General features: G+C 48.4%; 1 protein-coding gene across 1 annotated transcript in view; it reads right to left on the bottom strand.

Annotated features, from left to right (window-relative positions):
• The window catches only part of LOC306913789 (low-density lipoprotein receptor-related protein 1-like), a gene marked incomplete at its 3' end in the record, with an annotated part of 277,756 nt that overhangs the window by 204,088 nt on the left and 56,168 nt on the right, over nucleotides 1-17,500 (bottom strand). The window contains exon 3 of the mRNA XM_079490601.1: nucleotides 1,305-1,442. Within this exon, the coding sequence (XP_079346727.1) occupies nucleotides 1,305-1,442 (138 nt within the window). The remainder of the gene's footprint in view (nucleotides 1-1,304; nucleotides 1,443-17,500) is intronic.

The raw sequence follows: 17,500 nt of genomic DNA, 5'->3' as shown, positions 1-17,500 counted from the left end.
TCACTAAAAATGCCGGGACAACACTCCACACGTCCTCTACACGTCCCAAACTCTTCTCCCTTCTGGCTCCAAAACTATGGAATGAACTTCCCATTGCAGTCAGAACTACAGACTTACTCCCAATATAAACTATGGAATGAACTTCCCATTGCAGTCAGAACTACAGACTCACTCCCAATATAAACTATGGAATGAACTTCCCATTGCAGTCAAAACTACAGACTCACTGCCAATCTAAACTATGGAATGAACCTCCCATTGCAGTCAGAACTACAGACCGTAGCTAGCACTTGCCCTAGCCTCGACGACCTTACAGGCGAATGCAAAGGCTCAACTTATGTAACTTAGATATAGCATTTATGTAGACATAACACTCTATAGTATAGAGTGTTACTACAGAGGTCCCAGAGTCTATAGTGTAAATGCATAGCTTCATTATATAGATATTCCACTGTTAGGTTCTTAGCTTACGTATGATTCATGATGACTGTTTCTATGTATTTGATGTACAGTAATATGTAAAATGTTGTTCTTGCTTACGGTAAATCGATCTGGATTAAACGTGTCTGATAAATGCCTAAATTGTAAATTGTACGGACATAGCAGTCCGGGGCCCCTGGTCCCAGACTATTTTGGTACCGTACCTCTGCAGTGTGGCCCCTGGGGGCCCCTTGTCCCAGAGTTAGTGTTACAGCAGGTATACCTCTGCAGTGTGGCCCCTGGGGGCCCCAGAGTTAGTGTTACAGCAGGTATACCTCTGCAGTGTGGCCCCTGGGGGCCCCAGAGTTAGTGTTACAGCAGGTATACCTCTGCAGTGTGGCCCCTGGGGGCCCCAGAGTAAGGTATACCTCTGCAGTGTGGCCCCTGGGGGTCCCTGAGTGTTAAAGCAGGTATACCTCTGCAGTGTGGCCCCTGGGGGTCCCTGGGGGTCCCAGAGTGTTAAAGCAGGTATACCTCTGCAGTGTGGCCCCTGGGGGTCCCTGGGGGTCCCAGAGTGTTAAAGCAGGTATACCTCTGCAGTGTGGCCCCTGGGGGCCCCTGGGGGTCCCAGAGTGTTAAAGCAGGTATACCTCTGCAGTGTGGCCCCTGGGGGCCCCTGGGGGTCCCAGAGTTAGTGTTACAGCAGGTATACCTCTGCAGTGTGGCCCCTGGGGGTCCCAGAGTTAGTGTTACAGCAGGTATACCTCTGCAGTGTGGCCCCTGGGGGTCCCTGGGGGTCCCAGAGTGTTACAGCAGGTATACCTCTGCAGTGTGGCCCCTGGGGGCCCCTGGGGGTCCCAGAGTTAGTGGTAAAGCAGGTATACCTCTGCAGTGTGGCCCCTCATCCCAGCCGTCGGTGCAGTCTGCCTCCCCGTTGCACAGCTTGCTCATGGGGATGCAGAGCTCCGTTCCTCCACACTGGTACTCGTTGGGTGGACATCGAGACACGCGGCTGTGTGGACCTGGAAGACACAACGACACACACACACTACACATCAGATGGGTGGACCTGGAAGACACAACGACACACACACACTACACATCAGATGGGTGGACCTGGAAGACACAACGACACACACACATTACACATCAGATGGGTGGACCTGGAAGACACAACGACACACACACATTACACATCAGATGGGTGGACCTGGAAGACACGCACGCACGCGCGCGCACACGCACACACACACACACACACACACACACACACACACACACACACACGCACACACACACACGCACACACACACACACACGGGGCGGCGGTGGCTCAGGGGTGGAGTGGCTGGATCGTAACCGCAAGGTTGCCTGTTCAAACCCGGGCTCCCCCAGAGTTAGTGTCGAAGTGTCCTTGAGCAAGAGACTGAACCCCAAATTGTTCCCGATGTGCTGGCTAGTGCCTTGCATGGTTTCTGCTGCCATCGGTGTATGAATGTGTGTGTGAATGGGTGAATTGATGCACAATCTATGTAAAGCGCATTGGATAAAGGCGCTATATAAATGCACCATTTACCATTTTACCACACACACACACACACACACACACACACACACACACACACACACACACACACACACACACACACACACACACACACACACACACACACACACACACACACACACACACACACACACACACACACACACATCGCCCCAGTAGGACATGTAAGTGTAGTACTGGCTATAAGCTCATCATCGCCCCTGCATGGCCCGTCAGGAGGAGCGGTTTAGAAGTGAGGTCTCCCCGAGCAGTGGGACATGAAGCTTATGTATTACAGCTTTAACATCCAGACAGATCCGTGCTCTTCTCCAGAACAGGACCGTGGCTTCAGAGGGTTGCAGCCCAGAAGGAAAAGCAAAGCAAAAGCAAAGTTCTTTGTTTACCCAGGGTAGGTGGACTAAGCTCGAGATGCTTGTTTACAGCCACGCCCTGCTCATAGAACATTTCATGGTTGGGGTTCAATGCCTTGCTCAAGGGCACTTCAGCGGTGGTAATTTTAACGTGCCGGTCCGGGGATTCGAACTGGCGACCTTCCGGTATCAAGACCGCTCCGCAAACCGTTCGGCCACCACTGCCACGAACAGGACTGTGGCTTCAGAGGGTTGGAGCCCAGAAGGAACAGGACTGTGGCTTCAGAGGGTTGGAGCCCAGAAGGAACAGGACTGTGGCTTCAGAGGGTTGGAGCCCAGAAGGAACAGGACTGTGGCTTCAGAGGGTTGGCGCCCAGAAGGAACAGGACCGTGGCTTCAGAGGGTTGGAGCCCAGAAGGCAGTCAGTCAGTTAGTCAGTGTGTAGCAGAGGGCGTATCTACAATAAGGCGAGGGCAGGCGTCCGCCTGTCCAAATCCATTTCTGGCCTGGCCAAAATCCATACAATGAGAAAAGAGAGAGGACAAAAACAAGACATGAGAACTATTAGTGGCCAGCTGATTGGCCGTTGCGGTAGAGCGCGACCCTCAATCACCCATTGGAATGTAAATGCAAGCCTTAATTAGAGCGACAGAGAGAGAGGCGTGTGTGTGTGTGTGTGTGTGTGTGTGTGTGTGTGTGTGTGTGTGTGTACACGTGTGTGCGCGTGTGCGTCAATTTAACAGGTGCAGACGAAAATCAGAAATCAGAGTGATCGACGTTTGCGCTACTCTATGCCGAATTGAAGTGGACTCGGTCCCAGACTTTTTTTTTTCTCCCTGGAAATAAAAACGTCTAGGTTTCTGAGGCTAGTCAGTGTGTAACCTCAGTGTAACCTCAGTTCATCTAGGTTTCTGAGGCTAGTCAGTGTGTAACCTCAGTGTAACCTCAGTTCATTTAAGGTCCTGCTGGTACTAGAGTCCTCCTAGGAGGTCACACATGGTCCAACTCCCGGCTGTTTGTCTCAACAAACAAACAATCAAACACAAAGTGCTCCTAAACCTTTGTGTGGTGTCGAGGACACCCAGACCCATACGACCCTTTCCCACACCGCAGGTGTCCCAGACAGACGGACCGCGCTGAGACGGGACAGACGGATGTCCCACCACGCAGAGAGGACAGACAGAGAGGACAGACAGAGAGAGGACATTCAGTGATTTGGGTGATTTGGAAAGCCCCCCCCCGGTAACAAGATGTGCACACTCTACAGGGGGGGGGGGGGGGGCACGCGACAGGCCAACAGCACACAAACCAAGGCCCGCCCCCGCTCGATCATGATTGGTGGAAGGCCCCTCTCTATCCTGATTGAATGAAGGCTTGGCCACCTAGCCAAAAACCTCCTTTATGATGAGGATTTCCTGTTTTGTGTCTATATAGAAGTGTATATTTGTACGTCTCTAAATGTTATGATGAATTGAACAAGGTGGACCCTCTTGTAAAGAAGTGTAATACTTTATGGTGTCGTCCACTCACAGTTAACAGTCTTCGTATTGAGTTGTGCTTGAATTGTACTGTAATTCTGCAAACTGTTAATAAATACTTCAATCAATCAATCAATCAATCAATCAATCAATCAATCAGTCAGTCAGTCAGTCAGTCAATCAATCAGTCAATCAATCAATCAGGTACCGGTTTGGAAAATAGCAAAAACTGGAAAAAATTACTGAAAAATATTTAAAAAAATGTCCTTGATGCAGAGAATAATCTGTTTCTTTATTCACCTTTTTGCACAATAAGGCCACCGGTGAACAGAATGGAGAGCCAAAGCATCTACACTAACTGGCCAGATTGGCCCTGGGTCTACACCTTAGAGTATATATGAATAGAGACGGCACCCGAGTTCTCCTCCATCCACTTGCATTAAGTTGCTCAAAAGCGCATGAGGCGATTTCACTCCTCCTTCCGGGTAGGAACAGAGTGCATTCTGGGATGGATTGGGCCCAAACACATGAAGGCGCTGGTCCGTTGACTATCATTGCACGCGTTCACGTGCGTTCACATATGAAACAGCGTTCACGTATGAAACAGTGTTCATGTGTCAGTCATCATGAACATGCGCAATGATAGTCAACGGACCAGTGCGTTCATGTGTTTGGCCCAGCGCTGCAATACCAAATTCGGCCACTATATCCATATCGCCTCAGGGTTTCCTCCGGGTGCCGTCTCTATTCATATATACTCTAAGGTCTACACACCTCCTCTGTCCTGTAGTGGTCTGGCAGCAGAGGTGGTCTACACACCTCCACTGTCCTGTAGTGGTCTGGCAGCAGAGGTGGTCTACACACCTCCACTGTCCTGTAGTGGTCTGGCAGCAGAGGTGGTCTACACACCTCCACTGTCCTGTAGTGGTCTGGCAGCAGAGGTGGTCTACACACCTCCACTGTCCTGTAGTGGTCTGGCAGCAGAGGTGGTCTACACACCTCCACTGTCCTGTAGTGGTCTGGCAGCAGAGGTGGTCTACACACCTCCACTGTCCTGTAGTGGTCTGGCAGCAGAGGTGGTCTACACACCTCCTCTGTCCTGTAGTGGTCTGGCAGCAGAGGTGGTCTACACACCTCCACTGTCCTGTAGTGGTCTGGCAGCAGAGGTGGTCTACACACCTCCTCTGTCCTGTAGTGGTCTGGCAGCAGAGGTGGTCTACACACCTCCACTGTCCTGTAGTGGTCTGGCAGCAGAGGTGGTCTACACACCTCCTCTTTCCTGTATTGGTCTGGCAGCAGAGGTGGTCTACACACCTCCACTGTCCTGTAGTGGTCTGGCAGCAGAGGTGGTCTACACACCTCCACTGTCCTGTAGTGGTCTGGCAGCAGAGGTGGTCTAAACACCTCCTCTGTCCTGTAGTGGTCTGGCAGCAGAGGTGGTCTACACACCTCCTCTGTCCTGTAGTGGTCTGGCAGCAGAGGTGGTCTACACACCTCCTCTGTCCTGTAGTGGTCTGGCAGCAGAGGTGGTCTACACACCTCCTCTTTCCTGTATTGGTCTGGCAGCAGAGGTGGTCTACACACCTCCACTGTCCTGTAGTGGTCTGGCAGCAGAGGTGGTCTACACACCTCCACTGTCCTGTAGTGGTCTGGCAGCCGATGTGGTCTACACACCTCCTCTGTCCTGTAGTGGTCTGGCAGCAGAGGTGGTCTACACACCTCAGCTGTCCTGTAGTGGTCTGGCAGCAGAGGTGGTCTACACACCTCCACTGTCCTGTAATGGTCTGGCAGCAGAGGTGGTCTACACACCTCCTATGTCCTGTAGTGGTCTGGCAGCAGAGGTGGTCTACACACCTCCTCTGTCCTGTAGTGGTCTGGCAGCAGAGGTGGACTACACACCTCCAGTGTCCTGTAGTGGTCTGGCAGCAGAGGTGGTCTACACACCTCCTCTGTCCTGTAGTGGTCTGGCAGCAGAGATGGTCTACACACCTCCACTGTCCTGTATTGGTCTGGCAGCAGAGGTGGTCTACACACCTCCACTGTCCTGTAGTGGTCTGGCAGCAGAGGTGGTCTACACACCTCCACTGTCCTGTAGTGGTCTGGCAGCAGAGGTGGTCTACACACCTCCACTGTCCTGTAGTGGTCTGGCAGCAGAGGTGGACTACACACCTCCACTGTCCTGTAGTGGTCTGGCAGCAGAGGTGGTCTACACACCTCCACTGTCCTGTAGTGGTCTGGCAGCAGAGGTGGTCTACACACCTCCTCTGTCCTGTAGTGGTCTGGCAGCAGAGGTGGTCTACACACCTCATCTGTCCTGTATTGGTCTGGCAGCAGAGGTGGTCTACACACCTCCTCTGTCCTGTAATGGTCTGGCAGCAGAGGTGGTCTACACACCTCCTCTGTCCTGTAGTGGTCTGGCAGCAGAGGTGGACTACACACCTCCACTGTCCTGTAGTGGTCTGGCAGAAGAGGTGGTCTACACACCTCCTCTGTCCTGTAGTGGTCTGGCAGAAGAGGTGGTCTACACACCTCCTCTGTCCTGTAGTGGTCTGGCAGCAGAGGTGGTCTACACACCTCCTCTGTCCTGTAGTGGTCTGGCAGAAGAGGTGGTCTACACACCTCCTCTGTCCTGTAGTGGTCTGGCAGCAGAGGTGGTCTACACACCTCCACTGTCCTGTAGTGGTCTGGCAGCAGAGGTGGTCTACACACCTCCACTGTCCTGTAGTGGTCTGGCAGCAGAGGTGGTCTACACACCTCCTCTGTCCTGTAGTGGTCTGGCAGCAGAGGTGGTCTACACACCTCCTCTGTCCTGTAGTGGTCTGGCAGCAGAGGTGGTCTACACACCTCCACTGTCCTAAAAGTGCTCTCCATTTAAGTCAGTGGTTCCCAAAGTGGGGTCCGGTCCGGGGGGGACCCCCAGGGGTCCTTAAGGGAGTTGAAGAAATGATAGTTTGAAACCAAATTGACCCTTATGGGCAGACCAAGGACCAGATGGATTATATCTCCACTGGGAGGAGACCCCGGGGCAGACCAAGGACCAGATGGATTATATCTCCACTGGGAGGAGACCCCGGGGCAGACCAAGGACCAGATGGATTATATCTCCACTGGGAGGAGACCCCGGGGCAGACCAAGGACCAGATGGATTATATCTCCACTGGGAGGAGACCCCGGGGCAGACCAAGGACCAGATGGATTATATCTCCACTGGGAGGAGACCCCGGGGCAGACCAAGGACCAGATGGATTATATTTCCACTGGGAGGAGACCCCGGGGCAGACCAAGGACTAGATGGATTATATATCCACTGGGAGGAGACCCCGGGGCAGACCAAGGACCAGATGGATTATATTTCCACTGGGAGGAGACCCCGGGGCAGACCAAGGACTAGATGGATTATATATCCACTGGGAGGAGACCCCGGGGCAGACCAAGGACCAGATGGATTATATTTCCACTGGGAGGAGACCCCGGGGCAGACCAAGGACTAGATGGATTATATTTCCACTGGGAGGAGACCCCGGGGCAGACCAAGGACTAGATGGATTATATATCCACTGGGAGGAGACCCCGGGGCAGACCAAGGACCAGATGGATTATATTTCCACTGGGAGGAGACCCCGGGGCAGACCAAGGACTAGATGGATTATATATCCACTGGGAGGAGACCCCGGGGCAGACCAAGGACCAGATGGATTATATTTCCACTGGGAGGAGACCCCGGGGCAGACCAAGGACCAGATGGATTATATTTCCACTGGGAGGAGACCCCGGGGCAGACCAAGGACTAGATGGATTATGGAAGCTTTCATAACAGTCAACAAGTTGGAACACGTTTAAAAGCCTTTTTCAGAATGGCAAAAATGATATTGTCTTAATACAGAATGAGATCATATCGACATCGGTTATATCGGTTATCGACCATAATAGCAATTAATTATATCGGATATCGATATCGGCCAAAATGTCTTTTCGTCACCTTGTTTTCTCTCAATATGCCCAAATATGGAAGACTGATGATGTCATGGCCATGGCCCAAACGGGTTGAGCAACGTCATTCCACATAATGACATAATCAGCAAACAACATTGCATCATCACGGCCGTGTGATATAAAACACATTGTATGTGTAGTAATTATCCTGGTACAATGTGTGATAATATATTGCGGTCATATGATAACGCCCACCAATCAGAGAATGATGCTCGTTTTCTTATATGAATGCAATATATGGATCATTTAATCAGTCTCATTATCGTTTGTTCATTTCGCGGTACATTGTCTCCTTCTTATTCATAGTAAATCCACAAGACCTGTTCAGTAATGACAATGAGAGAATCTATTTCAAATCCTTTAGAGTTTATTAACTATTTTCAAGTGAACAGAAATGTAAACGTTCAGAACACAGCCGTGTTCAAAATAGTGAACAACAGGTTCAAATTATATGTCACTCAAAGCACTGCAAATAACTGAATATGATAAACAGATGAGTTCTTGTATTGAAAGGAAAGAAAGAGGTAGAAAGAGGGATAGAGGCTAGCTCGTATTGACGTTTGTCAAAGCACATGTAATGATGTCCCCTGTCACAACGTAACGTAATAAGTGACAGACCTGTGATTGACGCGTGCAAACGATGAATCAGTCGATCGATTGGTATCCTCTTCTGACGGCTTATGTCTCTTTTATCGACAATTCTTCATCGGCTTTGACTCTTTTATCGACAGTTCTTCGATTACCTCTTTCCAAGTAATCCAGCAAAAGTTCATTCGTAGGCTAGGTTATCCAACCCGCATCTAATCGATCCAACGTAGTTCCTTTGGTTACTCCTCTGGTTCCGCTTGGCAGAGGTTCAGCGATACACTTGAATCCTGCCAAACAGGGTTGTCAGAATCGCTCTGACTGGGTGACGGTCTTGTAGAATTGACTGCTCGCGGCTCTTGATACAGGATGTTCGTCAACAGCTATATCGATAAAACGCGCGATTAGTCAACTTCGTTGCAGATGGTAATTTCTTCTTCACGTTCTCCTAATGTCACCACTTGTGGGTGTTTAAAACACAGAACGCAACTAACATACAAACACACCGGGTCTCGGGAGCGGGGAGGAGAGTTAGAAAAACTCTCCACATACACTTAGCTACAAACATCAACTAACTTTTTGCATAGCTGATAGTCGCTCTTGTCGTTGGGTTTGAGCGTATTTGCATATTTTGGGGCGTTCCCTTTGGGTGCTCAGGTTTCCCAGAGAGAGAGAGAGAGAGAGAGAGAGAGAGACAGAGTGAGAGAAATAATACCATCACATATTTCCAGAACTCGTGTATTGTAATCTGTTATCAAAACAATTTTAGATTAAAAATTCTTTCCCACAACTTGTTTCAAAGGGGCATTCATGCATATATTCTAAGGTACAGTAGACACTTGTATAAGGCAAAGAAGTATAACATTCCTTAGCGTTCTAATCTTCAAGAGAACGACCTTGCAGCTGTGGGGAGTCATCCCAACAGCCTACTTCTTTAGACCTTTTTGACAGTATGAATGGCTTTCCCGGGCCTCGTTCTAGACATGCTGTCTCTGCTCAGTCCATCCATCAACCAAAAACCCCTGAGTTTCTCGATTCTGTGAGTGGTGGACTAAGGAGGAGGGTAGTGGGCGCTAGCCTTCAAAGGCTGCAGTGTAACACAAATACTATGTATCAGTGTCCTGTCCGGGGCAACAACATGTTTTTGGTGTAAGGAAGCAGTGGTCAGCAAACTATGAAGTGATGACCAAATGTAGAGATCCATAGGCCTCTGCTACTACATATGCTATACGCAACGTGATTCAGCGACTAGTACCGATGCATTGACCTTTGACATCGTACCAACACCTTCCAAACCGGAGAGAAATGCTTCACTGGACGACACACCTGAAAGGAGGACCCGTTAACGAGGCCCGTTCTGCTGTGGTGGTGGAGAAGGAGCTGTACTGCTTTGGAGGAGATGGTGATGTTCACGTCTTCAACACAGTGTCTTTATGCTGGAGGAAGGTGACCCCTGGGAGAGGAGGACGGCCCCTAAAGGCTCCCTCCAAGCGTGAAGGCCACACAGCTGTGCTGATTGAAGATATTGTGTACTTCTGGGGAGGGGGGGAGTACTACAAGTACTCCCCCTACTACAAGTACTCCCCCTACTACAAGTACTACAGGTACCACAAAAGTGTGCCGCTTTATGCATTTGATGTCGACGCCCACAGATGGTTCAAACCCAGGGTTTCTGGGACTGTTCCAGAGGAGAGGTGGTACCACTCAGCCTGTGTGTTGGAGAAGGTCATGTTTATCCATGGAGGAAGGACCAAGTTGACTGGACACACTAATGACATGTACAAGTTGGTCACCACCACAATGGTCTGGTCTTTAATTAATACCAGAGGAACTCCACCGCCTGCTTCATGTAGTCACTCTGCATCCATCATCGGGACAAAGATGTTTGTATTTGGGGGCTGTGGGGGTCAGTACTACAACACCATCAGAGTGTTTGACACAGAGAACAACCATTGGATCAACACACCTTCTGCACAGCTTCTTCCAAAAGGACGCTACGATCATTCAGCCTTTACCTACAATGGAGAGCTGTACATATTTGGTGGTAACAACGATAACCAGTACTTCAATGATCTGTGGAAATTCAGTCCAGAGACCTTCTCCTGGAAGAGGGTTGAGCCCAAGGGGAAAGGCCCGCCCCCCACATATAGGATGTGCTGTTGCATGCTGGGAGATCGCAACATCCTCTTTGGAGGAAGACAAACACCTGATGACCTGTATGTCTTGGACTTAAGTCCTAGTCTGAAGACGTTGTGTAAGCTAGCAGTTATTCAGTACGGTCTGGAGCAGTCTGGACTCCCACACAACATCAGGTGGGAACTGGAAACCATGACTACCAACAGCCAATAGGAACTGGCAGCCATGACTACCAACAGCCAGTAGGAACTGGCAGCCATGACTACCAACATCCAGTAGGAACTGGCAGCCATGACTACCAACAGCCAATAGGAACTGGCAGCCATGACTACCAACAGCCAATAGGAACAGGCAGCCATGACTACCAACAGCCAGTAGGAACTGGCAGCCATGACTACCAACAGCCAATAGGAACTGGCAGCCATGACTACCAACAGCCAGTAGGAACTGGCAGCCATGACTACCAACAGCCAGTAGGAACTGGCAGCCATGACTACCAACAGCCAATAGGAACTGGCAGCCATGACTACCATGACTACCAACTAGAAACTGAAAAATCAACTGAAAAATCACACTTGTGAAGTGAGCGGTGCCTTTAGCATGATGATGACAATGTGTGATGATGTCATCAACATGACATCACATGGTGGGGGGGGGATACCAATGAAGCCATTTATATACTGAATGAAAGAACCACTTTTTTGAGGGTCGTTAGCCCCTACTATGTCCAGCCTTGTGAGTCTGCGTGTACCCCATAGATGTATGATGGTGTATGGCGGTAAGAGCGCCCCTCACTTCACACAAGTGTGATTTTCTTTTTTTTTAAAGCTGTGCTAGCCCCTCCCATGCCCAGCCTTGTGTGTTTGCACCACGGAAATGATTTGATTGGCTGAGCACGGAATGTGATGTATGATGATGGCAATAAGAGTGCCCCTCACTTCACACAAGTGTGATTTTTTATCCCGCTGATTTCTGAGTGGTGTAAACCACTCCTACAACTGGCTTTGTTAGTTTACGTGTCTGTTTGTACCAAAAAATTAGCATGGTTGCCATGGTCACCCAGTTCACACGGGTGTGATTTCATTACGTCAGACATTACGTCAGACCACAGTTGATCAGTCTATATAAGACCTTACACCACTCAGTTCACACGGGTGTGATTTTTTTGAGTGGTGCAAACCACTCCAACAACTGGCTTTGTACCCGTGTTTGTTCGTACCAAAAAAACGAGCATGGTTGCTATGGTTAGTGTGTGACGTCACTGACATAGCTGATCAGACTATATAAGACCTTGCACCACTCAGTTCACACGGGTGTGATTTTTTTTTCCTCGCTTGGAAAGGAGCCAGTTTAGGTGGCTGGGAGATCGTATCATCCTAGTTGGAGGAGACAAAACACCTGATGACCTGTATGTCTTGGACTTAAGTCCTAGTCTGAAGACGTTGTGTAAGCTAGCAGTTATTCAGTACGGTCTGGAGCAGTCTGGACTCCCACACAACATCAGGTGGGAACTGGCAGCCATGACTAGCAACAGCCAATAGGAACTGGCAGCCATGACTACCAACAGCCAATAGGAACTGGCAGCCATGATTATCAACAGCCAATAGGAACTGGCAGCCATGACTACGTACAGCCAATAGGAACTGGCAGCCATGACTAGCAAACAGCCAATAGGAACTGGCAGCAGAACTGGCAGCCATGACTAGCAACAGCCAAAAGGAACTGGCAGCCATGACTAGCAACAGCCAATAGGAACTGGCAGCCATGACTACGTACAGCCAATAGGAACTGCCAGCCATGACTACCAACAGCCAATAGGAACTGGCAGCCATGACTACCAAACAGCCAATAGGAACTGTCAGCAGAACTGTCAGCCATGACTAGCAACAGCCAATAGGAACTGGCAGCCATGACTAGCAACAGCCAATAGGAACTGGCAGCCATGACTACTAACAGCCAATAGGAACTGGCAGCCATGACTACTAACAGCCAATAGGAACTGGCAGCCATGACTAGCAACAGCCAATAGGAACTGGCAGCCATGACATCATGCGGTGTCTGCCTGTACCCCATAGATGTATGATGATGTATGACCATAAGAGCACCCCTCACTTCACACAAGTGTGATTTTCTTTTTCTTTTTTTGAGGGGCGCTTCTATATACAGCTCTTGTCCCCACAAAATGTCCACAACACAAACATTAAATCGACAATGAAGGTAAAATTCACGTCATCTTGTCCACCACACGTCTCAATATTTTCCATCGACAATGAAAGGAGAAATTATGTCAGATGTGACGTGAACTAATAATTGTCCAATGAATGGACAATTTTGAGTGTTCGTGTAAACACAAAAATCGGTGGGAAAAAGACGAGGACGCAAATTCTGATTGGCCGGAATGAGTTGATGTATGAGGATAAGAGCGCCCCTCACTTCACAAATTTTTTTTGAGGGGTGCTAGCCCCTCCTATGTGGCCAGCTTTGTGTGTTCGTACCACGGTAATGATCTCATTGGCTGAGCACGGAATGTGAAGAGTCTGCCTGTGCTATTAACTAATTTTGGATAAAAAATAAAATATAAATAAGTTTTTCTCCTCTCCTGAACAGTTAGTCTTGCTGCCATGACTGTCTCTGTAGCAAAAAAGAGTCACGTAAATTATTCCTAGATTTGCACACAATCTCAGCTTGTAGATCTGCTATTTTTGAATTGCCAACGTAAAAAAAAAAAACTAAAAAAAAAAATGGTTAAAATGGTAAAATGTAAAATGACGAGACATGACCAAAGCATGTTCCGGGGACCCCGCGTCCCAAAAACGTGTCATGTATGGGACCGACCGGAGCACTTCTTTGAGCCAAAAAACCCCAGACCATAGAACATCTACTGAATGTTAAAAGTTCAGGTTTTTGGGGAGCAATTGAGCTCATATTTATTTTTTTAAATAAGAAGAATTATAACTTTTTCTTAACGCAACTCAACTCAAGGGGGCGATAGTTCAGCGACCGCCACCGTTCACCACCGTTCTATCTGGCTGTAGAAGAAGAGCCTCCTCGTCTCCCCAAAACAGCGATGGCGAAGGTGGTCGCTGACCGGACTAATGACTGGATAAGAGTCTTTAGATGCTTTCATATTTTAGATGCGCGGTCACGGGGAGTTGCTATTGAGCCACTAAACACAGTCGCTTTATTTATCCATTATTTATTGAAATGGAATATTCTTAACCCATTTTGACCTGAGTTCAGATTCTAAAAATGTCTTCTAAATCCTGACAGTTTTCTGAAAAAGCTATGTTTCTATGTCAGTCGTTCTTCGATTTTTTCAAAAATAGACCTACAAGCTCGTAGCGCGCCACTCGGTGGCGCGCTATGAGCTTGTAGATCTGCTATTTTTCAAACGCTAAAGCATAACATAATTCTAACACCAAAAAGGGGTTCCCGCCCAAAATGGGTTAAAGGAGCATTCAGTGATTTGGGTGATTTGGAAAACCACCCAGTCCGCCCCGGTAACAAAATGTGCACCGGTCAACAGCATGCGCACCAAGGCCCGCCCCCACTCGATCATGATTGGAGGAAGGCCCCTCTCATCCTGATTGGATGAAGGCTTTGCCACCCGCCACCAAAACTGAAACTAAGGTTTATTTTGACCCCAGGGGCTCACTGGGGACAGGGAGGAACTCCTTATATGGTCAGCACTCTCTATAGTAGGGAGGATTATCCAAAAAAATTGAAAAAATAAGTGATATTTGAATGAAGTGAAATCACTGATTATACCTTTAATGTCACAATCCCATTATGTAAAACAAACATGCCAGTACTTTTTGAGTGGTGCAAACCACTCCAACAACTGGCTTTGTACCCGTGTACCCGTGTTTGTTCGTACCAAAAAAACGAGCATGGTTGCTATGGTTAGCAACCAAAAAAAACGAGCATGGTTGCTATGGTTAGTATGTGACGTATAACAATAAATGTGTAGTTGCACCACTTCACTCAGTTCACACGGGTGTGATTTTTACTACTACTACTTGCACGGAGATAAGAGGTGTTTCTCCCACGACAACAACAACACGTCACAAATAATGAAGTTTAAAACAAAAGAAAATAATTGCCCAGAGCCATCTAACAGAAGAGTTACGACATTGAGGGGGCAGAAACCCAGAGCCATCTAACAGAAGAGTTAGGACATTGAGGGGGCAGAAACCCAGAGCCGTCTAACAGAAGAGTTACGACATTGAGGGGGCAGAAACCCAGAGCCATCTAACAGAAGAGTTACGACATTGAGGGGGCAGAAACCGAGCGCTCGAGCGCTGTTCATGCAGCCTGAACTGAGACAAGCTGGAGTTGGAAAAAAAAACATTGTTTTCAACGAGGGCGGCGCAAACAAGAGCTATTTTAGGCATGTGTTGCAACATGACAACTGTTTTAAAGTATTGTACAGTAATGTTTATGTTGTACTATTACTACAAAACAATCTAAAATAAAGGGATTTAAGATCATTAAAGCTGGGCTGTTGCCGCCTGAGTCCAATGCAATTCTGCCTACTTCCGGTCCAGGACTTGTCCCAGTTGGTTGTCCCCATTCTCAATAGAAGTCTATGTAGGAGAGCCTCCATTGGACTGAAGCCAATAGAAGTCTATGTAGGAGAGCCTCCATTGGACTGAAGCCAATATAAGTCTATGTAGGAGAGCCTCCATTGGACTGAAGCCAATAGAAGTCTATGTAGGAGAGCCTCCATTGGACTGAAGCCAATAGAAGTCTATGGAGGAGAGCCTCCATTGGACTGAAGCCAATAGAAGTCTATGTAGGAGAGCCTCCATTGGACTGAAGCCAATAGAAGTCTATGTAGGAGAGCCTCCATTGGACTGAAGCCAATAGAAGTCTATGTAGGAGAGCCTCCATTGGACTGAAGCCAATAGAAGTCTATGTAGGAGAGCCTCCATTGGACTGAAGCCAATATAAGTCTATATGTAGAAGAGCCTCCATTGGACTGAAGCCAATAGAAGTCTATGTAGGAGAGCCGCCATTGGACTGAAGCCAATAGAAGTCTATGTAGGAGAGCCTCCATTGGACTGAAGCCAATATAAGTCTATGTAGGAGAGCCGCCATTGGACTGAAGCCAATCGAAGTCTATGTAGGAGAGCCGCCATTGGACTGAAGCCAATAGAAGTCTATGTAGGAGAGCCTCCATTGGACTGAAGCCAATAGAAGTCTATGTAGGAGAGCCTCCATTGGGCTGAAGCCAATAGAAGTATATGTAGGAGAGCCGCCATTGGACTGAAGCCAATAGAAGTCTATGTAGGAGAGCCTCCATTGGACTGAAGCCAATATAAGTCTATGTAGGAGAGCCTCCATTGGACTGAAGCCAATAGAAGTCTATGTAGGAGAGCCTCCATTGGACTGAAGCCAATCGAAGTCTATGTAGGAGAGCCTCCATTGGACTGAAGCCAATAGAAGTCTATGTAGGAGCGCCTCCATTGGACTGAAGCCAATATAAGTCTATGTAGGAGAGCCTCCATTGGACTGAAGCCAATAGAAGTCTATGTAGGAGAGCCTCCATTGGACTGAAGCCAATAGAAGTCTATGTAGGAGAGCCTCCATTGGACTGAAGCCAATAGAAGTCTATGTAGGAGAGCCTCCATTGGACTGAAGCCAATAGAAGTCTATGTAGGAGAGCCTCCATTGGACTGAAGCCAATAGAAGTCTATGTAGGAGAGCCTCCATTGGACTGAAGCCAATAGGAGTCTATGTAGGAGAGCCTCCATTGGACTGAAGCCAATAGGAGTCTATGTAGGAGAGCCTCCATTGGACTGAAGCCAATAGGAGTCTATGTAGGAGAGCCTCCATTGGACTGAAGCCAATAGAAGTCTATGTAGGAGAGCCTCCATTGGACTGAAGCCAATAGAAGTCTATGTAGGAGAGCCTCCATTGGACTGAAGCCAATAGAAGTCTATGTAGGAGAGCCTCCATTGGACTGAAGCCAATAGAAGTCTATGTAGGAGAGCCTCCATTGGACTGAAGCCAATAGAAGTCTATGTAGGAGAGCCGACATTGGACTGAAGCCATTATAAGTCTATGTAGGAGAGCCTCCATTGGACTGAAGCCAATATAAGTCTATGTAGGAGAGCCTCCATTGGACTGAAGCCAATAGAAGTCTATGTAGGAGAGCCTCCATTGGACTGAAGCCAATAGAAGTCTATGTAGGAGAGCCTCCATTGGACTGAAGCCAATAGAAGTATATGTAGGAGAGCCTCCATTGGACTGAAGCCAATAGAAGTCTATGTAGGAGAGCCTCCATTGGACTGAAGCCAATAGGAGTCTATGTAGGAGAGCCTCCATTGGACTGAAGCCAATAGAAGTCTATGTAGGAGAGCCTCCATTGGACTGAAGCCAATAGAAGTCTATGTAGGAGAGCCTCCATTGGACTGAAGCCAATAGAAGTCTATGTAGGAGCGCCTCCATTGGACTGAAGCCAATAGAAGTCTATGTAGGAGAGCCTCCATTGGACTGAAGCCAATAGAAGTCTATGTAGGAGAGCCTCCATTGGACTGAAGCCAATAGAAGTATATGTAGGAGAGCCTCCATTGGACTGAAGCCAATAGAAGTCTATGTAGGAGAGCCTCCATTGGACTGAAGCCAATAGGAGTCTATGTAGGAGAGGCCTCCATTGGACTGAAGCCAATAGAAGTCTATGTAGGAGAGCCTCCATTGGACTGAAGCCAATAGAAGTCTATGTAGGGAGAGCCTCCATTGGACTGAAGCCAATAGAAGTTCTATGTAGGAGAGCCTCCATTGGACTGAAGACCAATAGAAGTCTATGTAGGAGAGCCTCCATTGGACTGGAACCCCATGAAGTGAAGGCAGTTTGCGTAACTCTGTCTCTCTAAGGCTCTGCTGCTGCTGAGACAGAGAGCACCAGCGTCCTATTTGTAGATCTGTCGTGTACAGTCTGGCTTTCACATGATGTAAACTGTGCCCGC

The sequence above is a fragment of the Electrona antarctica genome, assembly GCF_951216825.1.
Source record: "Electrona antarctica genome assembly, chromosome: 21".
In the NCBI taxonomy this organism is placed as follows: domain Eukaryota; kingdom Metazoa; phylum Chordata; class Actinopteri; order Myctophiformes; family Myctophidae; genus Electrona; species Electrona antarctica.
This window is presented reverse-complemented; position numbering and strand designations above follow the sequence as displayed.